This window comes from Gorilla gorilla, chromosome 1, assembly GCF_029281585.2.
Source record: "Gorilla gorilla gorilla isolate KB3781 chromosome 1, NHGRI_mGorGor1-v2.1_pri, whole genome shotgun sequence".
Taxonomy (NCBI): domain Eukaryota; kingdom Metazoa; phylum Chordata; class Mammalia; order Primates; family Hominidae; genus Gorilla; species Gorilla gorilla.
In genome coordinates, this window is record NC_073224.2 from 116,325,420 (window position 1) to 116,351,754 (window position 26,335).

Below are 26,335 nucleotides of genomic sequence, written 5' to 3' on the forward strand. Positions count from 1 at the left end.
GAAGGCAGCATGCTTGTTAAGAGTCATCACCACTCCCTAATCTCAAACCACTTCCTAATCTCAAGTACCCAGAGACACAAAACACTGAGGAAGGCCGCAGGGATCTCTGCCTAGGAAAGCCAGGTATTGTCCAAGGTTTCTCCCCATGTGATAGCCTGAGATATGGCCTCGTGGGAAGGGAAAGACCTGACCGTCCCCCAGTCTGACACCCGTAAAGGGTCTGTGCTGAGGAGGATTAGTAAAAGAGGAAGTAACACCTCCTTGCGGTTGAGACAAGAGGAAGGCATCTGTCTCCTGCTCGTCCCTGGGCAATGGAATGTCTCGGTGTAAAACCTGATTGTATATTCCATCTACTGAGATAGGGGAAAGCCACCTTAGGGCTGGAGGTGGGACATGCGAGCAGCAATACTGCTCTTTAAGGCATTGAGATGTTTATGTGTATACATATCCAAAGCACAGCACTTAATTCTTTACCTTGTTTATGATGCAGAGACCTTTGTTCACGTGTTTACCTGCTGACCTTCTCTCCACTATTATCCTATGATCCTGCCACATCCCCCTCTCCGAGAAACACCCAAGAATGATCAATAAATACTAAGGGAACTCAGAGGCTGGCGTGGATCCTCCGTATACTGAATGCTGGTCCCCTGGGCCCAGTTTTCTTTCTCTATACTTTGTCTCTGTGTCTCTTGTTCCACCTAACGAGAAACGCCCACAGGTGTGGAGGGGCAACCCACCCCTTCACTTTTGTAATATATAGGTCTCAAGAAAGAGTCAGTCTGGCTCACTAGACAAAAATCTATTTTTAATTGTATAAAATTATACATATAAAATACACAGAATGTACTAAGAAGATGAGTAAAATCTTTGACACCAGAAGTGGACAGATCAGGAAACAATTTTTCTCAAGTTATTTGGGATCTTATTGGTTGGTATTTGAGAAAAATAATAAATCCAGGAGGTACGAGGGCAATTCTTCCCACAACTCACACCCCTTAACCCACACTTCCCAGAGAAAGGAGAAACAGGAGTGTTGATGAGTGCCAGCTTATAAATGTCAATACAAACAGACACGCCTGGTGTGTCTAGCTGTTTTTGCCTTTACTCCCACCCGACGTGTTTCATGGAATACAAACATGGGGCTTCTACCCCAGCTCTCTTCTGATTAGTAAGAAAAAAAAAAAAATGATAGGGCCTGGAGAATTCAAGGAAGCCCGTTTCAAGCACTAATAAAATTGTAGCTGGATTCCTTACCTCTTACCCAACATGATTTCAAAAGCAAGAAAGTTGCCTTTCATCTTGCCCCTATCAAATCCAAAAGAGCCAATTATAGCCTGTTTCATAATCTATTTTTATTGTTGTTGTTACACTTGAACTTTCTGTTTGGAACCTAATCTATTTCTAAAAGCAAAGTCTGTATAATTGTTAAGTGGAAAGTCCAATTGCAGGAATACTAAATGTTCCAAGCTCAGTTTAGAAAGTACATGTGACAATAATATAGTATAAATAAGAGATCACAGAGACAAGGGGGAAATATATATTAGAGACCTCCAAAAAAATTCTCTGAAAGGAGAATACTTTAGCTGCTGTACTACAGGTTATTTCTCTCTTATGTCACCCAGGAGAGAGGTGGGGGAGAATGGTGTTAAAAACACAAATAGTGCCGGGCACGGTGGCTGACGCCTGTAATCCCAGCACTTTGGGAGGCTGAGGCGGGCGGATCACGAAGTCAGGAAATCGAGACCATCCTGTCAAACACGGTGAAACCCCGTCTCTACTAAAAATACAAAAAAATTAGCCAGGCATGGTGGCGGGCGCCTGTAGTCCCAGCTACTAAGGAGGCTGAGGCAGGAGAGTGGCGTGAACCCGGGAGGCGGAGCTTGCAGTGAGCCGAGATAGCGCCACTGCACTCCAGCCTGGGCGACAGAGCGAGACTCCGTCTCAAAAAAAAAAAAAAGAAAAACACACAAATAGTTTGGGAGGCCGAGGCAGGTGGATCACGAGGTCAGGAGATGGAGACCGTCCTGGCTAACATGGTGAAACCCCGTCTCTACTAAAAATACAAAAAATTAGCTGGGCGTGGTGGCGTGCACCTGTAATCCCAGCTACTCGGGAGGCTGAGGCAGGAGAATGGTGTGAATCTGGGAGGCGGAGGTTGCAGTGAGCCGAGATCGCGCCACTGCACTCTAGCCTGGGCGACAGAGCAAGACTCCGTCTCAAAAACAAAAACAAAAACAAAACAAAAAAACCCCACAAATAGGCCAGGCTCAGTGCCTCACGCCTGTAATCCCAGCACTTTGGGAGGCTGAGGCGGGTGGATTACCTTATGTCAGGAGTTCAAGAACAGCCTGGCCAACATGGTGAAACCCTGTCTCTACTAAAAATATAAAAATTAGCCAGGCGTTGTGGCGTGTGCCTGTAATCCCAGCTACTCGGGAAGCTGAGGCAAGAGAATCGCTTGAACCCTGGAGGCAGAGGTTGCAGTGAGCCGAGATCACGCCACTGCACTCCAGCCTGGGCAAAAGTGTGAGACTCTGTCTTCCAAAAAAAAAAAAAAAACCACACACACACACAAATAACTGATCATTGATTCTCTTTCCCTTCCTGCAGTCTCCCAAGGTGTCAATTAGGAAGTGCCAAAATACTAAAGTCTCATTTAATTTTCCTGATCAACTTATGTTCTAATAATTAATGTGGAAGAAGAGGAAAGAAAGAGAAAACAAATGAGAATCTAAGGTAGTAAACAGCAGCAACTTAGCGGGAATAAGGGGAACATGGTTCTCACTAACCAAATAGGACTGATAACGCTTCCAAAAAATAAAATGTTAGGTGAAGGGAAATATGGAAATATGTTTTACCTTCTACTAATAGCTGCAGGCAGGAAGGTCCAAACACAGGGTTTAACTAAGCTGGGGGAGTAGGGGAGATGTTTAGAGGGAATACTGAAAGAGAATCAGTTTCAACCATAACCCCCATCTACTGTAGAGTATATCCAGAAATCTAGACTACTAGTATGGTATACATATGCCCTAGAAGCAACTTAGGTAGTAAACTCCCATGAATTGTTTGTAATTTATCTTGTCCCTGGGCAGTTTCTTAGGAGGGGTTTCAGAAGCAAGATCTCTACTTCCTTCAGAATAATAAGGTAGGGAAGGAAGCCTCAAAACAAAGTGGCAATTTGGAAGCAGAGAAGGAATAAGGTAGTGGTGGGGAGGAAAGGGATAGCAAGCTGGTTCAGTTCAAGAACTAAAGGCAAAATCTTCATACTCATACCCTGTTTGAGTCCAAGAGGAAGCAGGAATGAGAGTAAGGGTGGGGCACATAATCCTTATTCAAGTTACCTGATATTTGAAAAGAAGGACACATGAACACTAGAGTTAATCTTTTAGTGCTACTGAAATGGCTACACAGTTAATCTGGAAGTTTAAGAGCTAACAGATCTGCAAAGACAACCTGCTCTTTGTTGTAAAGTGGACTGAAGATGTTTCAAATAAAACTACATCCAAAAACTGGTAGTAAGAAAAGGGATCTCTTAGCAAATAGGAATCTAGGTGTAGAATTTATACACATATATATTTTTTAAAGTATAAAAATGAGAAAGTATGTACAAAAAATCATCCTAAATCTTAGAAAGGAGACATAAAAAAAGGCTGTGGAAAGCCTGGGGAGTTATGTGGGTGGATGCCTAGCAGTTGGAAGAATGCATATTGCCCAACTGCCCAGCAGCCAGCACAAGAATATCTTTCTTCTCCTTGTGGAAGCGCAGCTCCTTGCCTGCCAGTCGGGCTTCATCCAGCTCCCGCTCAGTAGAGGCCAGCTCTCTAGACAGTGCCCCTGGCACACTCTGCTCCCGGCTCACCCAGTCCAAGGCCATTTGGTGGCGAATATCATCATCCAGGGCCCGGTGCGAATAATGAGCCAACACCTCCTAGTAGGGGAGGGGAATGTGAACATCATTGAGAAGGTAAAGGTTCATATCATACCACACTGACCCAACTGGGACTAAGAACTCAGCTTTAGAGACCTAACTGAGGTCAGCACCTAAGTTCTTCAAGGAGATCCTTAAAGGCACTTCCTGCTACAGGAAGCAAGACAGACAAAAGAATCACAGCTAATATTTACACAGGAAAGATTATAGGAATGAAGAGGGTACTTAGGTAAGGCTTTCAATATTCACAACCATAGGTCACAATAGACCTTATTTCTAACATAGTAACCACCTCAAAAGAGTCCACTGACAGATTGTGCTCCCCTCATTCGCCCCCACTCATAAAATCTCTTACCTGCCGAGAGCATTGTCGTTCCCTCATGGCCTTAAGGCTGCCATTCCAGTGTAGCAGTTGAAAAACTGTCATTAGCTCCTGGGGGAAGAGGATAGGAAGTACCAGGACAGTGATTTTTATATTGGGAGGTTGCATCAGAATTACATGGGAAACCTTTTACAAAATGGATTTGTAGAAGCGTCTCTCATCACTAACTCTGATAGGCCTTTGGAGAAGAAAAATATTTATTTATTTATTTATTTATTTATTTATTTATTTACTTACTTACTTACTTATTTGAGACAGAGTCTTGCTCTGTCACCCAGGCTGGAGTGTAGTGGCGCAATCTCAGCTCACTGCAACCTCTGCTTCCTGGGTTCAAGCAATTCTCGTGCTTCAGCCTCCCAAGTAGCTGGGATTACAGGCATGTGCCATCATAGCTAATTTTTGTATTTTTAGTAGAAACGGGGCTTTGCCATGTTTACCAGGCTGGTCTCAAACTCCTGGCCTCAAGTGATCCACCCGCCTCAGCCTCCCAAAGTGCTGGGATTACAGGCCTGAGCCACCATGCCCGGCCAGGAAGGTATTTATTTTTGAAAAATAGTGTAACAACCTTCTTTCTTTTCCAGTATCAATGAGTTAGGAATTAGTAGGAGCCATTATATATTACAGTAGCAGGCTGACCCATGTTATTAGAACCAGGGAAGTACATGGGAAAGTACCTGGAACTCCAACATTGATTTGCCCTTGTTGGATTCCAGCATGAATCGGAAGGCACCAATCCCTGTATTTGGGTTGTCAGCTTCCTCCCTGTTGCCCTGGTAGTAGAGGAACAGAAAAGACAAATAGATTTTCAACCAGGATTATCATCTCAAGCAGCACTGTCCAGTAGAAATATAATGCAAGCCACACATTTAATTCAAAATTTCCTCTCTGCCACATTAAAGTAAAAATAAAGAGGTAAGTCCAGGTGCAGTGGCTCATGCCTGTAATCCCAGCACTGTGGGAGGCCAAGGTGGGCAGATCACTTGAGGTCAGGAGTTTGAGACCAGCCTGGCCAACATGGTGAAACCGTGTCTCTACTAAAAATACAAAAATTAGCCGGGCATGGTAGTGGGTGCCTGTAAATCCCAGCTACTCAGGAGGCTGAGGCAGGAGAATCACTTGAACCTGGGAGGCGGAGATTGCAGAGATCGGGCTACTGCACTCCAGCCTGGACAACAGAGTGAGACTCTGTCTCAGAAAAAAAAAAAAACAAGTAAAATTAATTTTAATAATATATCTTATTTAACCCAATATGTTCAAAATATTATTTTTCAACTGTAGTCAGTATAAACATTATTAATGAAATATTTTACATTTTTGTACTGACTTTCTGAAATGTGGTATAAGTGTGGAAATTCTGGGTAGCAGTGTGGTCTCCTGGACATTGGCCTAGTGTGTCTTCTATTGGTTATGTAACCCTGCAGGGTTAGAATTAAGACACACTGTCCTGCATTCAAGCCTAGCATGTAAAAAAACCAATACAGCATAGAAGTTAAGAGCATGGACTGGAGCTCCTACAAATAGCATGGCCTTGGTAAAGTCACTTAACCTCTCTGTTCTTCAGTTTCCTCTTCTGTAAGATGGGAATAATCATAGAGCTACCTTAAATGATTGTTTTGAGAATTAAATAAATAAAATTTTAAATTAAAAATAAAAATTTACTTTTTTTTTTTTTTTTTGAGACGGAGTCTCATTCTGTCGCTCTGTCGCCCAGGATGGAGTGCAGTGGTGCGATCTCGGCTCACTGCAACCTCCGCCTCCTGGGTTCAAGTGATTCTCCTGCCTCAGCCTGCAGAGTAGCTAGGACTATAGGCATGCGCCATCACGCCCGGCTAATTTTTTTATTTTTAGTAGAGACGGGGTTTCACCATGTTGGCCAGGCTGGTCCTGAACCCCTGACCTCAGGTGATCTGCCTGCCTTGGCCTCCCAAAGTGCTGGGATTACAGGCGTGAGCCACTGTGCCTGGCCCAGCATTTACATGTATTAGGTATTATACGTATTCTAGAGATGATTTAAAGCATTCATTCAGGAGGATGTGCATAGGTTATATGCAAATACTGTACTTTTTTTTTTTTTTTGAGACTGTGTCTCATTCTGTCTGTCACCCTGGCTAGAGTACAGTGGATGGTCACTGCAGCCTCAATCTCCCCAGGATCAAGTGATCCTCTTGCCTCAGCCTCCCAAGTAGCTGGGATCACAGTCAAGTGCCTCCATACCCGGCTAATTATTTTATTATTTTTTTGTAGAGATGAAGTCTCTTTATGTTGCCCAGGCTGTACTGTGCTATTTTATATGAAGGACTTGAGCATCCTTGGGTTTAGGTGTCCTCGAGAGATCCTAGAACCAATCCCACACAGATCCCAAAGGAAGACTATGGAACCATAATTTTTTTTTTTTTTTTTTTTTGAGATGAAGTCTTACTCTGTCGCCCAGGCTGGAGTGCAGTGGTGCGATCTCGGTTCACCGCAACCTTCACCTCCTGGGTTCAAGCGATTTTCCTACCTCAGCCTCCCACGTAGCTGGGACTACAGGTGTGCACTACCATGCCTGGCTAATTTTTGTATTTTTTAGTAGAGATGGGGTTTTAACACGTTGGCCAGTCTGGTCTCGAACTCCTGACCTCTGGTGATCTGCTCACCTCAGCCTTCCAAAGTGCTGGGATTACAGGCATGAACCTCAGCGCCCAGCCAGGAACCATAATTGCTTTCTTTTTTCTTTTCTTTTTTTTTTTTTTGAGACAGGGTCTCGCTTTGTCACCGAGTCTGGAATGCAGTAGTGCAATCTTGGCTCACTGCAGCCTTGACCTCCTCACTCAAGTAATACTCCTGTCTCAGACCCCCAAGTAGCTGGGACTACAGATGCATGCCCCCATACCCAGATAACTGTTTGTGTTTTTTGTAGAGATGGAGTTTCGCCATGCTGCCCAGGCTGGTCTCCAACTCCTGAGCTCAAGTGATCTGCCCGCCTCAGCCCCCGCAAAGTGCTAGGATTACAGGCGTGAGCCACCACACCTGGCCTAGAACCATAATTTCAATAACAATGAATTTATTTATTTTTTGAGACAGAATTTTGCTCTTGTCACCCAAGCTGGAATGCAATAGCACAATCTCGGCTCACTGCAACCTCCGCCTCCTGGTTCAAGTGAGTCTCCTGCCTCAGCCTCCCAAATAGCTGGAATTACAGGTGCCCGCCACCACACCCAGCTAATTTTTATATTTTTCGTAGAGGCGGGGTTTCACCATGTTGGCCAGGCTGGTCTTGAACTCCTGACCTTAGGTAATCCGCCCACCTCTGCCTCCTAAAGTGCTGGGATTACAGGCGTGAGCCACCGCGCCAACAATGAATTTAGAGCCCATGATCAGATAAATACTGCACATCCTACTTTCCATATAATCCACAGTTTCTTTTTTTTCCTTTCCTTTTCTATTTTTTTTTTTTTTTTGAGACACGGTGTCACTTTGTTGCCCAGGATGGCGTGCAATGGAATGATCTCAGCTCACTGCACCTCCATCTCCCAGGTTCAAGCGAGTCTCATTCTTCAGCCTCCTGAGTAGCTGGCATTACAGGCATGTGCCACAATGCCCAGCTAATTTTTGTATTTTTTATTTCTTTTTTTTTTCCTTTTCTTTCTTTTTTTTTTTTTTTGTGAGACACAGTCTCGCTCTGTCACCAGGCTGGAGTGCAATGGCGTGATCTCGGCTCACTGCAACCTCTGCCTTCCAGGTTCAAGTGATTCTCCTGCCTCAGCCTCCCAAGTAGCTAGGACTACAGGCACGCACCACCACACCTGGCTAATTTTTTTTTTTTTTTTTTAGTGGAGACAGAGTTTCACCATGTCAGCCAGATGGTCTTGATCTCTTGACCTCGTGATCTGCCCACCTCGGCCTCCGAAAGTGCTGGGATTACAGGCATGAGCCACCATGCCTGGCCAATTTTTCTATTTTTAGTAGAAATGGGGTTTTGCCATGGTGGCCAGGCTGGTCTCGAACTCCTGACCTCAAGTGATCTGCTGGCATCCACCCCACAATGTGCTGAGATTACAAGCGTGAGCCATCGCGCCTCGCCCTGTTTCATTTTATAATACCATTAGGTGACCTAAAAGTAGCAAATGTACTTTCCAAAAAATTTTAGCTGGCTTTTTCTTTTTTTATTTGGTTTGGATTAATATAAAAATGTTTTCATTCCCTGCAGATGCTGTTGACTGGGGCAAAGAATAACGGGAGAAAAACAGCTGGGTCCTAAATAACAGAGGGAAACCAACTTTCAATAAAGTATTCAACAACTAATCCACAAAGCAGATAACTGAAGTAATTTAGTATATGTAATTACATCTTTTTTTTTTTTTTTTTTTTTTGAGGCGGATTCTTGCTCTGTTACCCAGGCTGGAGTGCAATGGCACAATCTCAGCTCATTGCAACCTCTGCCTCCCAGGTTCAAGCAATTCTCCTGCCTCGGCCTCCCGAGTAGCTGGGATTACAGGTGCCCACCACTGCGCCCAGCTAACTTTTGTATTTTTAGTAGAGATGGGGTTTTGCCATGTTAGCCAGGCTGGTTTCAAACTCCTGGCCTCAGATGATCCGCCTGCCTCAGCCTCCCAAAGTGCTGGGATTACAGGCATGAGCCACTGCACCCGGCCTGTAATTACATCTTAATTAAATGCAAATAGAACAGATACTTGGTCTGACTATTAATGAATTTGTGGAGAGGAAGGAAGATGGCAGTGTTAATTTCTAAGATGTAATTAAATTAAGTCAACTTGGGTTCTAATCTTGGCGTGACCAATTACTAGCTATATCATGTTAAGCAACATTCCACTTCTGTGTTTTTAGTCTCCTCATCTGTAAAATAGGGGTAATAATAGTACTTACACCTCATAAGATTGTTGTGATGATCAAATGAGGTAAAATGCATATAAATCCCCTAGAACAGTCCCTGCCACAAGGTAAATACTCAATTAGGATTAATTATGGTTATTCTTCTTTTTTGAGATGGAGTCTCACTCTGTCGCCCAGGCTGGAGTACAGTGGCGCAATCTCGGCTCACTACAAACTCCGTCTCCCGGGTTCAAGCCATTCTCCTGCCTCAGCCTCCCAAGCAGCTGGGACTACAGACGCCCCCCACCATGCCCGGCTAATTTTTTTTAATTTTTCATAGAGACGGGGTTTCACCGTGTTAGCCAGGATGGTCTTGATCTCCTGACCTCGTGATCTGCCCGCCTCGGCCTCCCAAAGTGCTGGGATTACAGGCGTGAGACACCGCGCCTGGCTAATTATGGTTATTCTTATCATCATCATTTGAAAGAACAGTTGTAAATAAAGAGAGTAAATAAATTATCCTCCTTGTTCCTAAAAAGACGTTTTGTTATAAAAGTCTTCTTTATCAATAAGATGAAGTAATGGAGGCAGGAGACAAGTGACAATAAAAAACAGTCATAAAAAAAGAACTGCAGAAACTAAGGTCTTAACCCAAATTAGCAAAAGCAAAATTGAAGCTCAATTTTCATTTTGGAATAGCTCTACAATTCCATAAATCTGCAATTAAAGGTTTCTAGGTACCAAAGAGACACAATGAAAGAGACAAAACAACAAAAAACACATAAACACAGATACAGAATTAGAGACTGAGACAGGTGGAGCACATGACACAATAGACTGACAGAGAATAAATCAAAAGAACAGAGAGGCAGACCAGAAAGAAAACAAGAATTCATGCTCTGTTTCACAGTAATTTACGACTTCCCAAGCAGCCAGTTCTCCCATCTCCCACTCTCCTTCCTTCCAGCTCCATACAACTTACATTGAAAGATGCCAGGGCCTCAGAGACACTCTTCTCGATGAACTCATCAGTGATTCTTCGGGAAGGATGTTCATTAAACACAGAATTCATTAGCGCAATCTTTGCAGCACTCCTCCGGGCCTCAGCTTTTGTGGGGCAAAACTAGGCAGGGGAGAAAGAGTGAGAATATGTGTATTTGTGCATATGAGAGAGAGGAAGGAACAGTGGGAGGGAAACACTTCAGATAGAAAACACTTGGACGCTCTTTGGATAAATCAATTGTGTTCAACACACTTTCCAAGGTTTTTATGGTAAAGTGGTTGGGATGTTTGGAAACATAATTTTGATTCAACATACTGAAGTCATTAAGGAACTGGGAGAGGGCTGTAGCTCATACCAAACTGAATGCAGAACGAGGAAGGCTGCTTAAGTCAGCATATAATCACTGGTCATGAAAAATACCCCTGTTTAAACTGTCGACAGAATTAATTACTCAAAAGTCAGATTCTGGCCGGCTTAATAGAAATCTGTATCTTGTTCTGCAGACAGGTAAGGTTTTTTGGATTCCTCTAGATAACCCAAGATTAGAACCAAAGCTGTGTCCAGGCTGCTTCTACAGAGGAGGCCACTGGTCTCTATCAGAAGCACCCATCTTGGAATCTCGGACTTCATTTTTAGCTGTGAGCAGGCATTTTCTCAAATAACGTAGTGAGCCAAAGGAGCTATCCCTGAGAAGGGTTTAAGTCTGAAGAAGGAATTTATAGACTTCTTTTTTCCCCCCAGTGGAAACAAAGAGGAGAGGAGTAACTAAGGGAAGGAAAGCTGACTTAAGAAGGAAAAAAATAAAAATTAATTCATGTTTTTATATTGTATCCAACATAGGTATCATAGAACAAGTCTGATCTGCAGAAGTCTCAAAATTATTCAACTTCAGATCTCTAGCCACCATAGTATTCCTTTATAATTCATCTTTATTGGCTGTCTCAAAGGCCTCTTTGCCCTATGTCATTTATGAGTAATTAGAGGAAAGGAAGAAAGTGATGTTGCAGTTTTTAAAAGTAGACCAAGGCCGGGCTTGGTGGCTCACACCTGTAATCCCAGCACTTTGGGAGGCCAAGGCAGGAGGATCGTTTGAGCCCAGGAATTCAAGACTAACCTGGGCAACATAGCAAGACCCCTGTCTCTACCAAAAAAAAAAGAAAAAATTAGCCAGGCATGGTGACACGTGCCTGTAGTCCCAGCTACTCATGAGGCTGAGGCAGAAGGATCACTTGAGCCAGGAGTTCCAGGCTGCAGTGAGTTATGATCACACCACTACACTGCAGCCTGGGTGACAGAGTGAGACTCTGTCTCTAAAAGAAAACTTAAAAAGTAGACCAGGGGTTGGGCATGGTGGCTCATGCCTGTAATCCCAGCACTTTGGGAGGCTAAGGCAGGAGGATCACTTGAGGCCAGGAGTTTGAGACCAGCCTGGGCAACATAGTGAGATGCCAACTCTACAAAAAATTTAAAAATTAGCTGGGCATGGTTGTGGTGCACACCTGTGGTCCCAGCTAGTCAGGAGGTTGAGGTAGAAGGATCACTTGAGCCCAGGAGTCAAGGGTGCAGTGAGCTATGATTGTGCCACTACACTCCAGCCTGGGCAACAGAGCACAACTCTGTCTTAAAAAAACAATAAATAAGTAGACCAGGATGTGTTTAGTACTTAAGCATCCCTAATATCAATAATTCCTAATTTCTATTAACTGACAGGCTCTCTGAGACAGCATATGAAGCTTTGTAAGTAAGTCCTAAGTCTTCCCAGTGCTTCAATTTGTCTGTTTCTATTTGTCTATTACTAGCTTGCTGGCCTGCTCTATAGTGCTGTTGCTTAAAAAGTCATCTGTGAAGAAAACCAGAGGGAGAAATTTCACCTGCCAAAGTGGATAAAGAGGTATAAACTCAAACCCATCTTGAATTTGAGCAGTTATGGATATGCCCTTGCTCAGTATATCAGACTATCAACACCCAGCCCATGTTCTAATCTAGCTTCAGTTATTGCACCCTGCCCCTGGCCGGGCGAGGTGGCTCACACCTGTAATCCCAGCACTTTGGAAGGCTGAGGTGAAAGGATTGCTTGAGCTCAGGAGTTTGTGACCAGCCTAGGAAACATGGCAAAACTCCATATCTACCAAAAATACAAAAATTAGCCAGGCATGGTGGCATATGCCTGCGGCCCCAGCTATTCAGGAGGCTGAGGTGGGAGGATCACTTGAGCCCACGAAGTTAAGGCTGCAGTGAGCCATGATTGTGCCACTGTACTTCAGTCTGGGTGACAAGAGTGAGGCCCTGTCTCAAGAAAGAAAAAAAAAAAAAAAGCTGGGTGAGGTGGCTCATACCTGTAATCCCAGCACTTTGGGAAGCTGAGGCAGGCAGATCACCTGAGGTCAGGAGTTCAAGACCAGCCTGGCCAACATGGTGAAATAATACAAAAATACAAAAATTAGCTGGGTGTGGTGGCGGGAGGCAGAGGCAGGGAGAACTGCTTGAACCTGGGAGGTGGAGGTTACAATGAGTCAAGATCACACCACTGTACTCCAGCCTGGGCGACAGAGCAAGACTCTGTCTCAAAAAAAAAAAAAAAAAAAAAAGTTTAGGCTAAAAGGCCAAGAAAGACAATTCTCCTCTTTCCAAAAATAACAGAAATCAAATTACTATAATGTTTCAGTTATGGGCATTGTCATAAAATTTTCAAGTCATTCAACAATGTAATGAGGTGGGAAGAAGAGGAAAGATCAGCCAGGCACGGTGGCTCACGCCTGTAATTCCAGCACCTTAGGCCGAGGTGGGCGGATTGCTTGAGGTCAGGAGTTCGAGACCAGCCTGGCCAACATGGTGAAACCCCATCTCTACTAAAAATACAAAAAATTAGCTGGGCGTGGTGGCAGGTGCCTGTACTCCCAGCTACTTGGGAGGCTGAGGCAGGGAGAATCGCTTCAACCCGGGAGGCAGAGGTTGCAGTGAGCTGAGATAGGGCTGTTGCACTCCAGCCTGGGCAACAGAGCGAGACTCTATCTCAAAAAAAAAAAAAAAAAGAAGAAGGAAAGATCTTATTCTCTTAGAAGTGAAAGCACAGGCTGGGCGCAGTGGCTCACACCTGTAATCCCAGCACTTTGGGAGGCCAAGGCGGGTGGATTACAAGGTCAGGAGATTGAGACCATCCTGGCTAACATGGTGAAACCCTGTCTCTACTAAAAATACCAAAAAAAAAAAAAAAAAAAATTAGCTAGGCGTGGTGGCATGCGCCTCTAGTCCTAGCTACTGGGGAAGGTGAGGCAGGAGAATCACTTGAGCCCAGGAGGCGGAGGTTGCATGAGCCAAGATCGTACCACTGCACTCCAGCCTGGGTGACAGAGCAAGACTCCATCTCAAAAAAAAAAACAAGTGAAAGCATAAACATTTGTCATCTTGGGTATATATTTATTGCTCTGAAATGACTGAAGTTCTTTTTTTTTTTTTTTTTGAGCCAGAGTCTCACTCTGTTGCCCAGGCTAGAGTGCCGTGGTGCAATCTCAGATCACTGCAATCTCCGCCTCCAGAGTTCAAGCAATTCTCCTGCCTCAGCCTCCTAAGTAGCTGGGATTACAGGCGTGCACCACCATGCCCAGCTAATTTTTGTATTTTTAGTAGAGACGGGGTTTCACCATGTTGGTCAGGCTGGTCTCAAACTCCTGACCTTGTGATCCACCCGCCTTGGCCTCCCAGAGTGCTGGGATTACAGGTGTGAGCCACTGTGCCCGGCCTGAAATGACTGAAGTTCTAAGGGAAAAAATTTCATCACCTGATTTGAAATGAAGCTTCCTTAGGACTGCTTCTGTTTGAGGCAGAAACTAAGCTGCAATGGCACTCATTCATGCAACAGACGTATTATTTGCCTACTATCTGCTAGGCACTAAGATGGGTGGTAGGGATTTAACAAGAAAGAAGACAAACACAATCTTTGCCTCTATGGAACATAGTCCGCTAGGAGAGACAAACAATTATGATATGTTGTAATAAGTGATATGATAGGGGAAGTTCAAGGTGCTATGCAGACACACAGTAGGGCCTTTAACCTTGTCTAAGGGTTACACAAACCATATGGAAAACAGAACAAAGGTGTTTATTATTTTCTCTAAATTCCATTTGAGACTTTTAAGTTGACATTTCAGAAGGCTGCCTCCCTGTCTGCAATGTAAAAAATCCATCTTTGATGAGAATATTCGTACTAGTCCATAATTTTTCACTACTACCTCATAATGGCAACCATTCTTTTCATCATCATAGGTATTTCACATAATTGTAGAATGTTAGTAGTAGAAAAGACTTTAGAAATAATCTAACCTATCTCCTTCATGTTATAGATGGGAAAAGTGAGGCCCAGAGATTTGCCCCATTGATATTCAGAAGAATGTAAATTTGGATCTCCTAACTCTTAGATGAGTACTGTTTCCAGCATACATAGTCCCTCCGATTTGACCTCTTAGAGAACTCCAACATTGCTTTCTTTAGTAATTGCCTAAGAAAAAGTACTGGAGGCAAGGAATATTGTTCTATATCCTCAATAAGAGATGGAAGAAAGTTGGAATGCAACAACTGAAGCCAGATTGGAACATAGGTTGGATTCTGGTAGTCGGATATACTGAGCAAGGGGATATTCATAACTGCTCAAATTCAAAATGGGTTTGAGTTTTTGAAAGGAAAGCATGCTACTGAGGTTCTACTATGGTCAAATTGGCCTCAGATGCTTGCCAGAATAATTTTCCCAGAATTGCTTTAGGTCCTCAAATATATGATTTCAGGCAGTTTAATGGCCAAAGTGGTGGAGAAAGCCGTTACTAACATCTAAGCATTTACCTTTGCTACTGCTACCTCACAACTCTTACCTGGAAACTCCCAAAGCAGCTTCCCCCAGGCAGGGTGACATAGCAGACATAAGGAGGGCTGTTGGAGGGAACCATCTCATAAACCACTAGAGCCCCATTCTTTAAGTCAGCACCACGGGACTGCTTCATCTGCCAGAATTCCTGAAGTGCCTCCACCACATTCACTACAAAAGAGAAGTACTTAAGTTCAGCAATGAATGAGAACACCTCCAAGTGGTGCTATACTTCAATACAGTACCTGTAACCTGTACCTACATTAAGAGTCTGCCCCTTAGCTCCCTACCTATCGCCATTTAAAAGCATTTAAATTAATAAACCTAGACTGTGATTAAGTTAATTTGCCTAGAAAGACCAGAGTATGCCTGCCCTCCTCCACCACTTTTCTGGTTCACATTTTATTTTATTTAAATTTTTTTTCACTCCCACCTCCAATCTGAATAGTTCACATTTTAACTTAGTCCTAGAATAACTTAAATATTGAAGGCAGAGTTCCCAATGTCAGCAGACCATTATCACCACCTGATGAAATACAAGCAGATTATTCCACAATTGGTTAGCTGGCCCAGGATGATAATAACCACCACAATAAGTGCTAACATGTATTGAACTGTATGTCACCCATTTCTGTAACTGCTTTACGTGTTTAATCACAGCAACTTTATGAAGCAGATATTTTTACTATCCATATTTTACAGATGAGGGAAATGAGGTATAGAGAGGTTAAATAACTTGCCCAAGGTTATGCCAGGAGAAAGTAGCAGTTTGAGTATTCAAACTCAAGCAGTCTTGGTTCCAATGAATATTCTTTTATGCAATACTGCTGGCTCAAGGAAATATAGCCCTAATAACCATTCTCGAGCCTGTGCTTCTAGTGAGCACATCCATTGCCAGATTCCTTTTCCAACCCAGAATACTATGTACATACTACCAGTGAGAGAAGCCAGGGCATGGGGGTGGGAGAGAAAACTCTTTTGAGGCTTTACCTGGGTATAAATGTTTTTGGAGGAACCATATGGTGAGATGCGAAGCAATGCAATGGGAAGCAATTGGAGGACTTTAAAAAGAAGCACTCCTCCATGGGTCGGTCTCTCATGCTCCTTCACATCTTGCTAGGTACACCAAGATTGCAAATCCCTGACTGCTCTTTACTTGGGCTATTTTTCAGGACTGTGCTTGCAGCAAGAAATATTGAGGGATGAGGTACTATCTTCACTCAGATAAAGAACATGCTTGCTTCAGCTTGTTGTAAAATGGCAAGTTCCCCAAGCTGTGGGTTCTATAAGTGTTCCTCTGTTGTGAAGCAACCCATGGCCTATGCAAGTATCTACCTGAGTCCTCTGCATTGGACTTGGGAGGAGGCAAGGAGAACTAATATAAACACGATGCTCATGCTACTTGCTGTGCTATGAATAATAAATTCCTTTGTCTCTAATCTCAAAGTCTCTTGACTTCTGCCAGCACCCATGAAACAGTAAATGGCTAATTTATTAGTTGTAGGTAGGCTAAAATCAAACTCCAGACCTGACATTGTATTCTAGAAAACTTCCTCTCATCCCTACGTTTTCCTTATGTAGCCTACAGTGTAAAGAGGGAAAGAGATATTAACCAAATCTCAAACAAATGTAAAATTGTAGCTGCGATCAAGTTCTATAAAGGAGTGATAGATGTCGGAGTATCTGACCTAGTTAAGAAGGTCAAAGAAAGCTACCCTGAGGAGGCAATATCTAAGTTTAGGTATGACTAGGAATTCACTAGGGAAGAGGTGAGAGGACAGTGTTCTGTGCGTAAGGAACAGCATGTTCAAAGGCTCGTGATGGCAGGGAACATGATGAATAAAGGGAATTAAGACCATATGGCTATGAAAGAGTGAGTGAGGGGAAGTGTAATGCAAGATGAGGTTGCAAGAGGAGGCAGGGACCAGACCAAGTAGGGCCTTTTAGGCCATGTTAGAGTATTGGCTTTATCCTAGAGCAATAGGAAGCAATTGGAGGACTTTAAAAAGAAGGGAGTCTTTCTAACTCAGCTCCAAGGAAAAATAACTAATTAAAAAAAAAAAAGAAGGAGGGATGAGATCAGTTTGCTTTTAGAAAGGATCACATTGGCTCTAGGGTTCCAAACATTTCAAATAGTTTTAGCTAAAGCCTCATAATAATAAATTATCCCAGGTGCTCTGAAATATCTTGCAACATACTGACCACTCTCCTTTTTTTTTTTTTTTTTGAGACAGAATCTCACTCTGTTGCCCAGGCTGGAGTGCAGTGGAGCGATCTCAGCTCACTGCAACCTCCACCTCCCAGGCCCAGGCGATCCTCCAACCTTAGCCTCTGAGTAGCTGGGACCACAGGTGCATGCCACCACGCCCGGCTAATTTTTGTAATTTTTGTAGAGACAGAGTTTCACTACATTGCCCAGGCTGGTCTCAAACTCCTGAGCTCAAGCGGCCTCCCAAAGTGCTCATCCTCCACCTTGGCCCCCCAAAGTGCTGGGATTACAGGCGTGAGCCACCACGTCTGGCCTCTCCTCTTCTACTCTTAATCGCAACAAAGTCTCATTCGTTCTTTCATATTTCCTTAGTTCAGATCTGCCAAGAAGACACCAAGATGGGATAGACAATTGCAAGAGATTTATCAGTGAGGAAGTAGGAGACGACAGGGAGAGCCTTCTGAGCGCAGCAAAGATCTCATGCCTGTGGAAGAGAGGGAAAGAAGGAGGTCTAGATATGACAATCTCAGACTGTAGTACAGTTTTTGTTGTTGTTGTTGTTTTTGTTTTTTTTCTAAACAGATTCTCACTCTGTCGCCCAGGCCGGAGTGCAGTGGCGCGATCTCAGCTCACTGCAAGCTCCACCTCCCGGGTTCACGTCATTCTCCTGCCTCAGCCTCTCGAGTAGCTGGGACTACCACCACGCCCGGCTAATTTTTTGTATTTTTAGTAGAGACAGGGTTTCACCGTGTTAGCCAGGATGATCTTGATCTCCTGACCTCATGATCCGCCCGCCTCGGCCTCCCAAAGTGCTGGGATTACAGGCGCGAGCCACCGCGCCCGGCTGTAGTACAGTTTTAAGAAAGATTTGGCTAAGTCAGTGAGAAGTCCTCATGCCAAAGGAATCCCATATCTCACCAGGATCTGCCTGTGTTAATACCCCTGATGTGCTAGGTCATTGGCTGGGAGCAGCCTACAGGAAGCGTGGTTCCTTCAAATGTGGTTATGGATGCGAATGTGCGACTTTGTGGTGCAAATGTGGTTATGGATGACCCAGAGTGGGCAGTGGCTGAGGCTGTTAGTTATGCTCCCTGCAGCAGGCAATGAGAACTGCACATTTTCATGGCTGTCATATACACGTTAGCAAAACTTTGAGCACTTAATAGGTACATGGCATCATTCTAAGCATTGGGCATGAAAAGAATAACTCACAGTTCCTGCAAGCAAGGAATTTATTTTATTTTTGAGTTGGAGTCTCCCTCTGTTTCCCAGGCTGGAGTGCAGTGGCGCAATCTCGGCTCACTGCAACCTCTACCTCCCAGGTTCAAGCAATTCTTCTGTCTCAGCCTCTTGAGTAGCTGGGATTATAGGCACATGCCGCCACGCCTGGCTAATTTTTGTATTTTTAGTAGAGACATGGTTTCACCATATTGGTCAGGCTGGTCTCAAACTCCTGACCTTAGGTGATCCACCTGCCTCGGCCTCCCAAACTGCCGGGATTACAGGCGTGAGCCACCGCGCCCAGCAAGCAAGGAATTTGAAATCAGTGGCCAATAATAAATTATCTCGCCTGCTCTGTGACTGAAACAAACACCCATGTAGTAGCCTGAGTTGGAGAAGCAGCATAAACTCTTTTTAATAACCTACATTTAACTGACTTTTAAGAATGCTCATTCTTCTATTAAAAGACAGCATGAGGGCACATGTCATTAGGACCTCCTGAGGCTCTGTCATGGGCAAAAAAAAATTTAAATTTAAATTTAAAAAAAGATCCAGCATGAAAAGAAAACTCTCTTTCCTTCCATTGGTTTTGGCAGGGCTCTTCAAAGGTCAATACTGACCAGAAAGCTCAGTCATCTTTGTTCTTTCCGTGAGATCTTTTCAGCTCCAGTTCCCTCTTTGAGACAGTTTAGCACAATGCACTGGGTGACAGCTCTCTTGACATGCACACAACAGGGAGAATACTGGAATAAAGAGGAAGAGGAGGAGACCACCATAATTGGGAAGGTCCTATTAAAATGCATATGTTCAGTCTCTATCCAGTTAAACATTCCTTCGCACAGAGTAGAGAATCATTTTTTAATGATTACTGAAGGCCAAGGGACATGGGGAGTCTTGATTTTAGAAATGTGAGTATGAAATGATAATTGGGCAAAGTGGTCAAGAAAAAAGCAACTAATTGTGATCCGCATTTGAAAATGCTTCTAGACTTATTCATTTTTAGGGCTGGAAGGAACCTTAGAGATCATCTAGTCCAATGCTGGCTAAGAAAGAACAGAAGACTTGTTTGAGGTCACATAGCTATGGCAGAGTTGGGGCATGAATCTAGATTTCCGGGGGCCAATATTCTTTCCAATTTGGGAATCTTAACACAGGCTCCAAGGTCCAGTCCATAGCTGAGCTTCATGGAGGTTCACAAGCTTCCTAAAACTGTTAAGTAAAATTATGTGTGCGTCTGTGTGCATATGAGTATTTGTGCATGGGTATGTGTGGAGCACCCAAATTTTTTATCATATTTTCAATGAGGAACCATGGATATAATGGTTTACATAAGGATGGCTAAAGAACAGTGAGGTGGGAGGGTAGGAAGAACTGAGATATACACATCTGATAATTGTTTTCTCAAAGTCTCTCACAGGAAAGACCAAGATAGGAATATTTCAGTGCTTATACCCTGCTGTTGAATAACAAAAAAGAGAATAATTTAGCTTTTGCCTTTAGGAGATAAAATATATGAATGTCTAAGTGGACAGGATGGGAATGAGAGGTAGTGATCATTTTCAGCCAAAATAAAAACTTTTTTTTTTTTTTTGAGACAAAGTCTCGCTCTGTCGCCCAGGCTGGAGTGCAGTAGCATGATCTTGGCTCACGGCAACCTCCACCTCCAAGGTTCAAGCAATTCTCCTGCTCAGCCTCCCGAGTAGCTGGGATTACAGGCGCACGCCACCACACCCAGCTAATTTTTGTATTTTTAGTAGAGACGGGGTTTCGCCATGTTGGCCAGGCTGGTCTTGAACTCCTGACTTCAGATGATCTTCCCACCTCAGCCTCCCAAAGTGCTGGGATTACAGGTGTGAGTTACCGCACCTAACCTAAAACATTTTTTTTTGAGGCAAGGTCTCGCTCTATCACTGAAGCTAGAATTCAGTGGCACAATCACACCTCACTGCAGCCTTGACTTCCTGGGTTTAAGTGATCCTCCCACCTCAGCTCCCTGAGTGGCTGGGACTACAAGATGCATGCCACCATGCCTGGATAATTAAAAAAAATTTTTTTGTAGAGATGGGGTCTCACTATGTTGCCCAGGCTGGTCTCAAACCCTAAGGTTCAGGCAATCCTCCTGCGCTGGCCTCCAAAATGCTGGGATTACAGGCATGAGCCATTGTGCCTGGCCAGGATAAAAATATTAAAACAATATATGAAACTACAGTAAAAATTTTATATCATAAGGATAAATACAACCTTGCCAGGACAGTAATTAACAAAAATAAAAGAAAAAAGTAATAAATACGACTTTGTGGTGGGGAAGCAGGAATAAAGAGATAATGAAATTAAGAGGTGAGTAAAAAGATTCTCCTTGATCATAGAGGATGGCAAGAATAGACTGACTCTATTCACATTATTATGGAAGATAGGGAAGCTAGTTAACAATAGTTCATCTATTTCCTATTTCAATGTTTAGAAGGTACATCTGCCCCTAAATAGCCCACGGTCCACAGTCTCTTTGGAAGGAGAGACTGCAAAGTAACAGTGACTTTGGGAGGGGACTCTGGTAGACTGAATAATGCCACCTGCCAAAATGTCCATGTCTTAATCCTTGGAACCTGTGAATGTGACTTTATCTGGCAAAGACTTTGCAGATGAGTTTAAATGATCTGAGATGGGGAGATGACCTAGATTATATAGGTGGGCCCTAAGTGCATTCACAAGTGTCCTTATAAGAGGGAGGCAGGATGGACACACTGACTCATGCCTATAATTCCAGCACTTTGGGAGGCCAAAGCAGGATGATCACTTGAGGCCAGGAGTTCAAGATCAGCCTGGGCAACACTGTGGGATCTCATCTCTACAAAAAAATTTTTTAAAATCAGCCAGGTGTGGTGACATGCACCTGTAGTCTAGCTACTTGGGAGGCTGAGGCGGGTGGGAGGATCACTGGAGCCCAGCAGTTCCAGGCTGCGGTGAGCTATGATTGCACCACTGCAGTCCAGCCTAGGCAACACAGCGAGATTCCATTTCTTAAAAAAAAAAAAAAGGAGGTATATTTGATGAAGAGGAGGAGTCACGGAGGCAGAGATTATAGTGATACAGCAATAAACCACGTAATAAACCAATGTCAGCAGCCACCAGAAGCTGGAAGAGGCAAGGAATGAATTCTCCCCTAGAGCTTCTGGAGGGAGCATGGCCCTGCCAACACCTTGATTTTGGCCCAGTAATACTGATTTTGGACTTCTGGCCTCCAGAACTATGAGAGAACAAATTTCTGTTGGTTTAAGCCACTAAAGTTGTGATAATTTGTTACAGCAGCCACAGGAAACTAATATAGGAACTAATCCAGCATTTCCAAAAATTGGAAATATTCAGCCCAACCCATTTAACTCCAGTCTTACAGAAAAGAAGCTATCTGTGATTCTGAGGAAAAGGAACAACTAAATAGAAAATACTACACAAGATTCATTTGTTCAACTTAGTGAAATAACAGGGCAAAATCTCCAATCATGCAGCCATATTGTAACATAAAAGGATAGCAATACTTCCAAAACAACAGGTTTGAAGAGGGAAATGTAGCAATTACAGAGCAAGGAAAGTGAGTTACTCGATCCTGCCAGTTTAGAGATTGCCAGATGTCAAACATGAGAAAGAGACTATATGCCATAAAAAAAAGGGTGCAAAGGAAATGGCAATGCAGAACCGTACCTATCATTTGCAGTTTCCAAAGCATTTCCAAATGCACAATAGTAGCAACCACACTGAGTACCAGGTGCTGCATGCTTTATATTCGTTGTCTTATTTAATCCACACAAAACTATCAGGATAAGTATTATAATACCCATTTTACAAAAAGTAAGCAAGTTAAGGAACAGGCCAGAAGTGGCAGAACCAGGATTTAGAAACAATGTTTGTTTGGCTCCAAAGTCAACCCTCTTCGTATTGGGCTGGCCTGCTTTACTACACCATTAATCTTTATACATGCTCTGTAATGTAAACTGTGAGCTCCATCAAGATAGGGACTAAATATCTGCCTTGTCCACCACTGCATCTGGTGATCAATAAATATTTGGTAAATGAATGAAGAGAACAGATGAAGCATAGAGAGATTAAGCAACTTCTCCAAGATCACACAGCCAACTATTTGACAGGGCTAGGTCCTCTGATTACAAATCCCATGCACTACAAACTTATCAAGATCCTACAGAATACTGAGCTATGTGTGTATCTTGGGTAAGTGGGTGAGGGAGGCAGATAAAGGACAGGAAAGCTTTTTAAAATAAATAAGTAAATACATACATACATACATATATACATACATACTGATAGCCCACATGAGTGAAGGTAGATCTAAAGACTGATCGGAAAAGGTGGATTTGGAGCATTCAGGAAGAAGATGAAGGATGTTAATTGAAGATGATGTGGTAAAGCATTGCTGGATGAGGGAATGAATTGTCTAGGCAGAGGCTGAAGTAAATTGTATTCAGGGGAATACAGCCATTCCCCCAAATAACATGCCATCAGTCACAAGAGTATGTGAATACATGCCAGTGGCAGCTTTGCCTAAGAATTGAAGCAGAATAAGTGATTCCATGTGGTAAAGGACTTCTGAGCCAAATGGGCAGAGATTCTGCTTGCCTGAAGCTGAACTATCTGCCAGACTCTCCTAAAGTACTGGCTGGACACTCAGACTGGAAATGAAAAACTCAAGAATAATGAGAAAGACTGCGATGGGAGGTGGGGAGATAGGAAAGAAAATCACCACGAAGTGTGAAGCCTGATTAATTGCCCTTTGTCAGCATAATCCCCTTGTTCCCTCATCCTTGCTAAGGAAATGAAAGTTTTTACAGGATGTCCAGTTTAGGAGCCAAAGCAGAGGCTCTCCAGGTAACACAGACAAGAAAAAGCGTGTACTCCTCTATAATTTTAATAAATGCCTGTAAGTTGCCAAGAGGAAGGCTTCAGATTTAGTGTGACCACTCTAGGCTACTCCTGTGCCCAGAGGCAAAGACCTTCCCTTGATCTTGACTTAGAGACTTGAAGCAGCAGGATAGTAGCTAATAGCAGTTCCATCACATAGCCTTGTTAAATCTTGGGATTACATTGGAAAAATAATATTTCCTCATGAGTTTCAGATTCATCCATTTGTATCCCCAGCACCTAGCAGAGTTCCTGTCTTATAATAGGAGTTCAAATTGTATGAAGAACAAAGGGAAATTGATGATGAATGAATCATTAGGCACATATAGCAAAATGGCTCTAAAAATCTGTTTTCATAGGAATTTTTGGGTTTACATTATTAGCATTTAAGAGTGGGAAAAAGCGAAGCATGTTCTACTTAAGGAACTATGAACCAACAAATTTGAGATAATAATCATTTTTAGGTTATATGTCATTTGCAATGTCTCAGTCAATCCATATTGTAACCCTTGAAGAAACTGAAGCTCAGTGAAATTAAGTCCCTTCCCCAAAGATTTGGCTGGTAAGTGACAAAGATCTCCAAAGCCTGTGTGTGCTCTTTTCACTAAACTTTCTTAAAAAAAGAAAATCTACAGAAAAGCCCTGTAACTTTTCTCTGTATTATTGTTAAACAGAAAGTTAAAGATATAGTCACTTCCAGGTCAGGCAGGACCTGGCCAAGCAGACAGAAGGGATGTCTTGTAAATTCCAGGCTTAAATTCTGTACTCCACACCCTTCACTATATATTCCTTATTACTTACACTATAAATCTGGAACTCAAACTCAGACAGGAAACTACACTAGTTAAACGAAAACAACAAAGAAAACCCTCACATCCCTCTTTCCAGAAATTAACGAAGTTCTCTAACTGAAATAGAGTTTCTAACCTGGCACATTTCCACAGAATTTAACATTGAAAGAGCCAAGGCCTGGGATTTATCCTCAGTTCCTGGGCAAGGGCCAGGAAAACAGCCAGACAGAAAGGCTGGAGTTGTGAGTCTCCATACTAAAAAAGATACCAAAGTAAGGTACTGAGCCACAGGAAGCTGGTGTGAGTTCAGTGGTACAGGTCCGGATTTAAATACACAATTACTATGAGTGACTTGTGAAGGCACTACCTAGTTCCCCAGTAAATCTGAAGTTGCACTGAAATTTCAGAGTGAAGGTAAGTAAGTAAAGAATTTAACAGTCAAGGTTAAGGAGCTGGAGCAAATTAACAGGTGAGTCCAGGAATTGCAGAGATCACAGAGGAAAGACTGAGAGGGTATGGATGAGAAATTGGATCTGAAATAAAAGACAGGATCCCACACAATGGGGACTGGTTCTCAAAGGCAGAGAGATGTTAAGGTATTAAGCTGGAGGAGGAATTCCATTTCTAAAGGAGAAAAGCTTAGGAAGAAAAGAGGATTGTATCTGAAAAAGGGTCCCTGGAGAATATATTAATAACTCAGTAAAGGGGAGGAGGTAGGAGGCTTAAACGTGTGTATGAGTGTGTGCGTCTGTGCGTGTGCGTAGCCCAGAAGGAAACTCCCCAAAAGGAAATGCATGTGAGGGCTCCACGCCAGGAAAAGCGATCCGGAGGACTGTGGGAGCAAGGCTCCCTTACAGAGGGTGTCGCGCAGGAGGCCAGACCCGCAGACTCACCTCGGCCATAGCCCTGCGTGTGCTTGGCGAAGCTCCTCACCACGGCCTCCACGGCCTCTCGCAGCACTGCCGGGCTGCCGGCGGCGCCGGGGGGCAGGGGTAGTCCTGGGGCCCCAGACAGGAGCAGCGGCGGCGGGGGCGGTGCGGGAGGCGGCGGGGCAGGCGGGGGGCCCGCAGGGGGTGTGGCGGTGGCAGCCGCGGCCCCAGTCACTCCGGGCCGCAGCGCTCGGAGAGTGCCCCTCCCGCTGGTGCCCACACCAGGCTGCAGCCGCTGCGCTCGCATAGTCTCCATCCCGGCCGCCAGTGGAGTAGCGCCCCGGAGCCTGCCAGCCTGCCGAGCTAGCGGTCCCAACCACCCCAGTCAGCTAGCGCCTGGGGACTGAGGGCGGTGCCAGGGCCGAACCTTCAGTCAAGTGGGGGCGGGGACGAGCTGGGTCCCATGCCAATCACCAGTGATGGGGCGGGAGCTGGAGGGCTCCTGCTCCGCCATAGGCAAATTATTGAGGAGGGTGGGGATTCTCAGAACCAATTGCAAAGAGAAAAAGCGTATCCTCTGAAAGGCAGACGCAGAGCTTGGGCGCGTCTTTGGGAGTCCTGCGGCAAGCACTAGAAAGCACGACAGAATCTTGGGGCGGGGCTTGAAGAAAAAAATGGGCCTAGATGCAAGATTGGGGAGGATTGCAGACAGAGTAGAGATCATTTTGTCCTACCATTTCATTTCACAGATTGTAGGTGAGGAAATTGTGGCTCAGAGAAGTAATTCGACTTGTCCAACATCATATGCAATTGGTGGTGGAGCTAAGGCAAGAAAGATACTGACATTTAATGAACATAAACTATGCAATGTACTGTAGTGCATGTCTTATTTACAATCACAATCACTAACTAGATTTTGTTATTTTAGGGATAAGGAAACAGATGCTGAGGGAAGCTAGAAAAATTGGCCAAAATTAAATAGCTAAGAGATGGCAAAGTGGAATTCAGAGTTTAAGCATAGGTGTTCTGATTCCCAATATTTTTATCTTTTTACTATGCCACATTGTTGGGTAAATTTCTGAGTTCACTTATTCTAAGTAGAGGAAGGGAATAAGAGAGAGTGGGATGGGCAAGTCTCTTTGCCTCCCATTAGAGTGAGAAAGAGTTAGGATACATGCAGAAAATTAGCAAACTGAGAAGTCCAGTTGGGGGAATTAAGAAAATTACCCTTGTTGGTATAATATGTCAGACTGGGTTCCTCTGATTACTTTGCACACACACACACTTGCACACATGAACACACACACTCTACATACCCTTTATCATGTGGTCACCAGGCCATTTTTGCTTAGGTGAG

At 43.8% G+C, this 26,335-nt stretch overlaps 1 protein-coding gene and 1 long non-coding RNA gene across 3 annotated transcripts in view; one reads left to right on the forward strand and one right to left on the reverse strand.

The window, feature by feature from the left end:
- LOC129525692 (uncharacterized) overlaps window positions 1-26,335 on the forward strand; it is a 31,874-nt gene that overhangs the window by 5,065 nt on the left and 474 nt on the right. Inside the window, exons 2-4 of one of the 2 annotated variants that reach the window (XR_008670124.2) lie at window positions 8,500-8,615; window positions 11,925-12,016; window positions 17,562-17,689. This is a non-coding gene — a long non-coding RNA (uncharacterized lncRNA). Of the gene's footprint in view, window positions 1-8,499; window positions 8,616-11,924; window positions 12,017-17,561; window positions 17,690-26,335 lie in introns of those variants that run through there. The other variant, XR_008670121.2, reaches the window with a different exon arrangement.
- LIX1L (limb and CNS expressed 1 like) lies at window positions 785-25,418 on the reverse strand. Its single transcript, XM_004026484.5, has 6 exons — window positions 25,003-25,418; window positions 14,988-15,151; window positions 10,105-10,245; window positions 4,985-5,080; window positions 4,284-4,361; window positions 785-3,928 (listed from the first exon to the last, which is right to left on the reverse strand). Exons 1-6 carry the CDS (start codon window positions 25,292-25,294, stop codon window positions 3,686-3,688), a joined length of 1,014 nt encoding a protein of 337 aa, XP_004026533.1. The 5' UTR covers window positions 25,295-25,418; the 3' UTR covers window positions 785-3,685.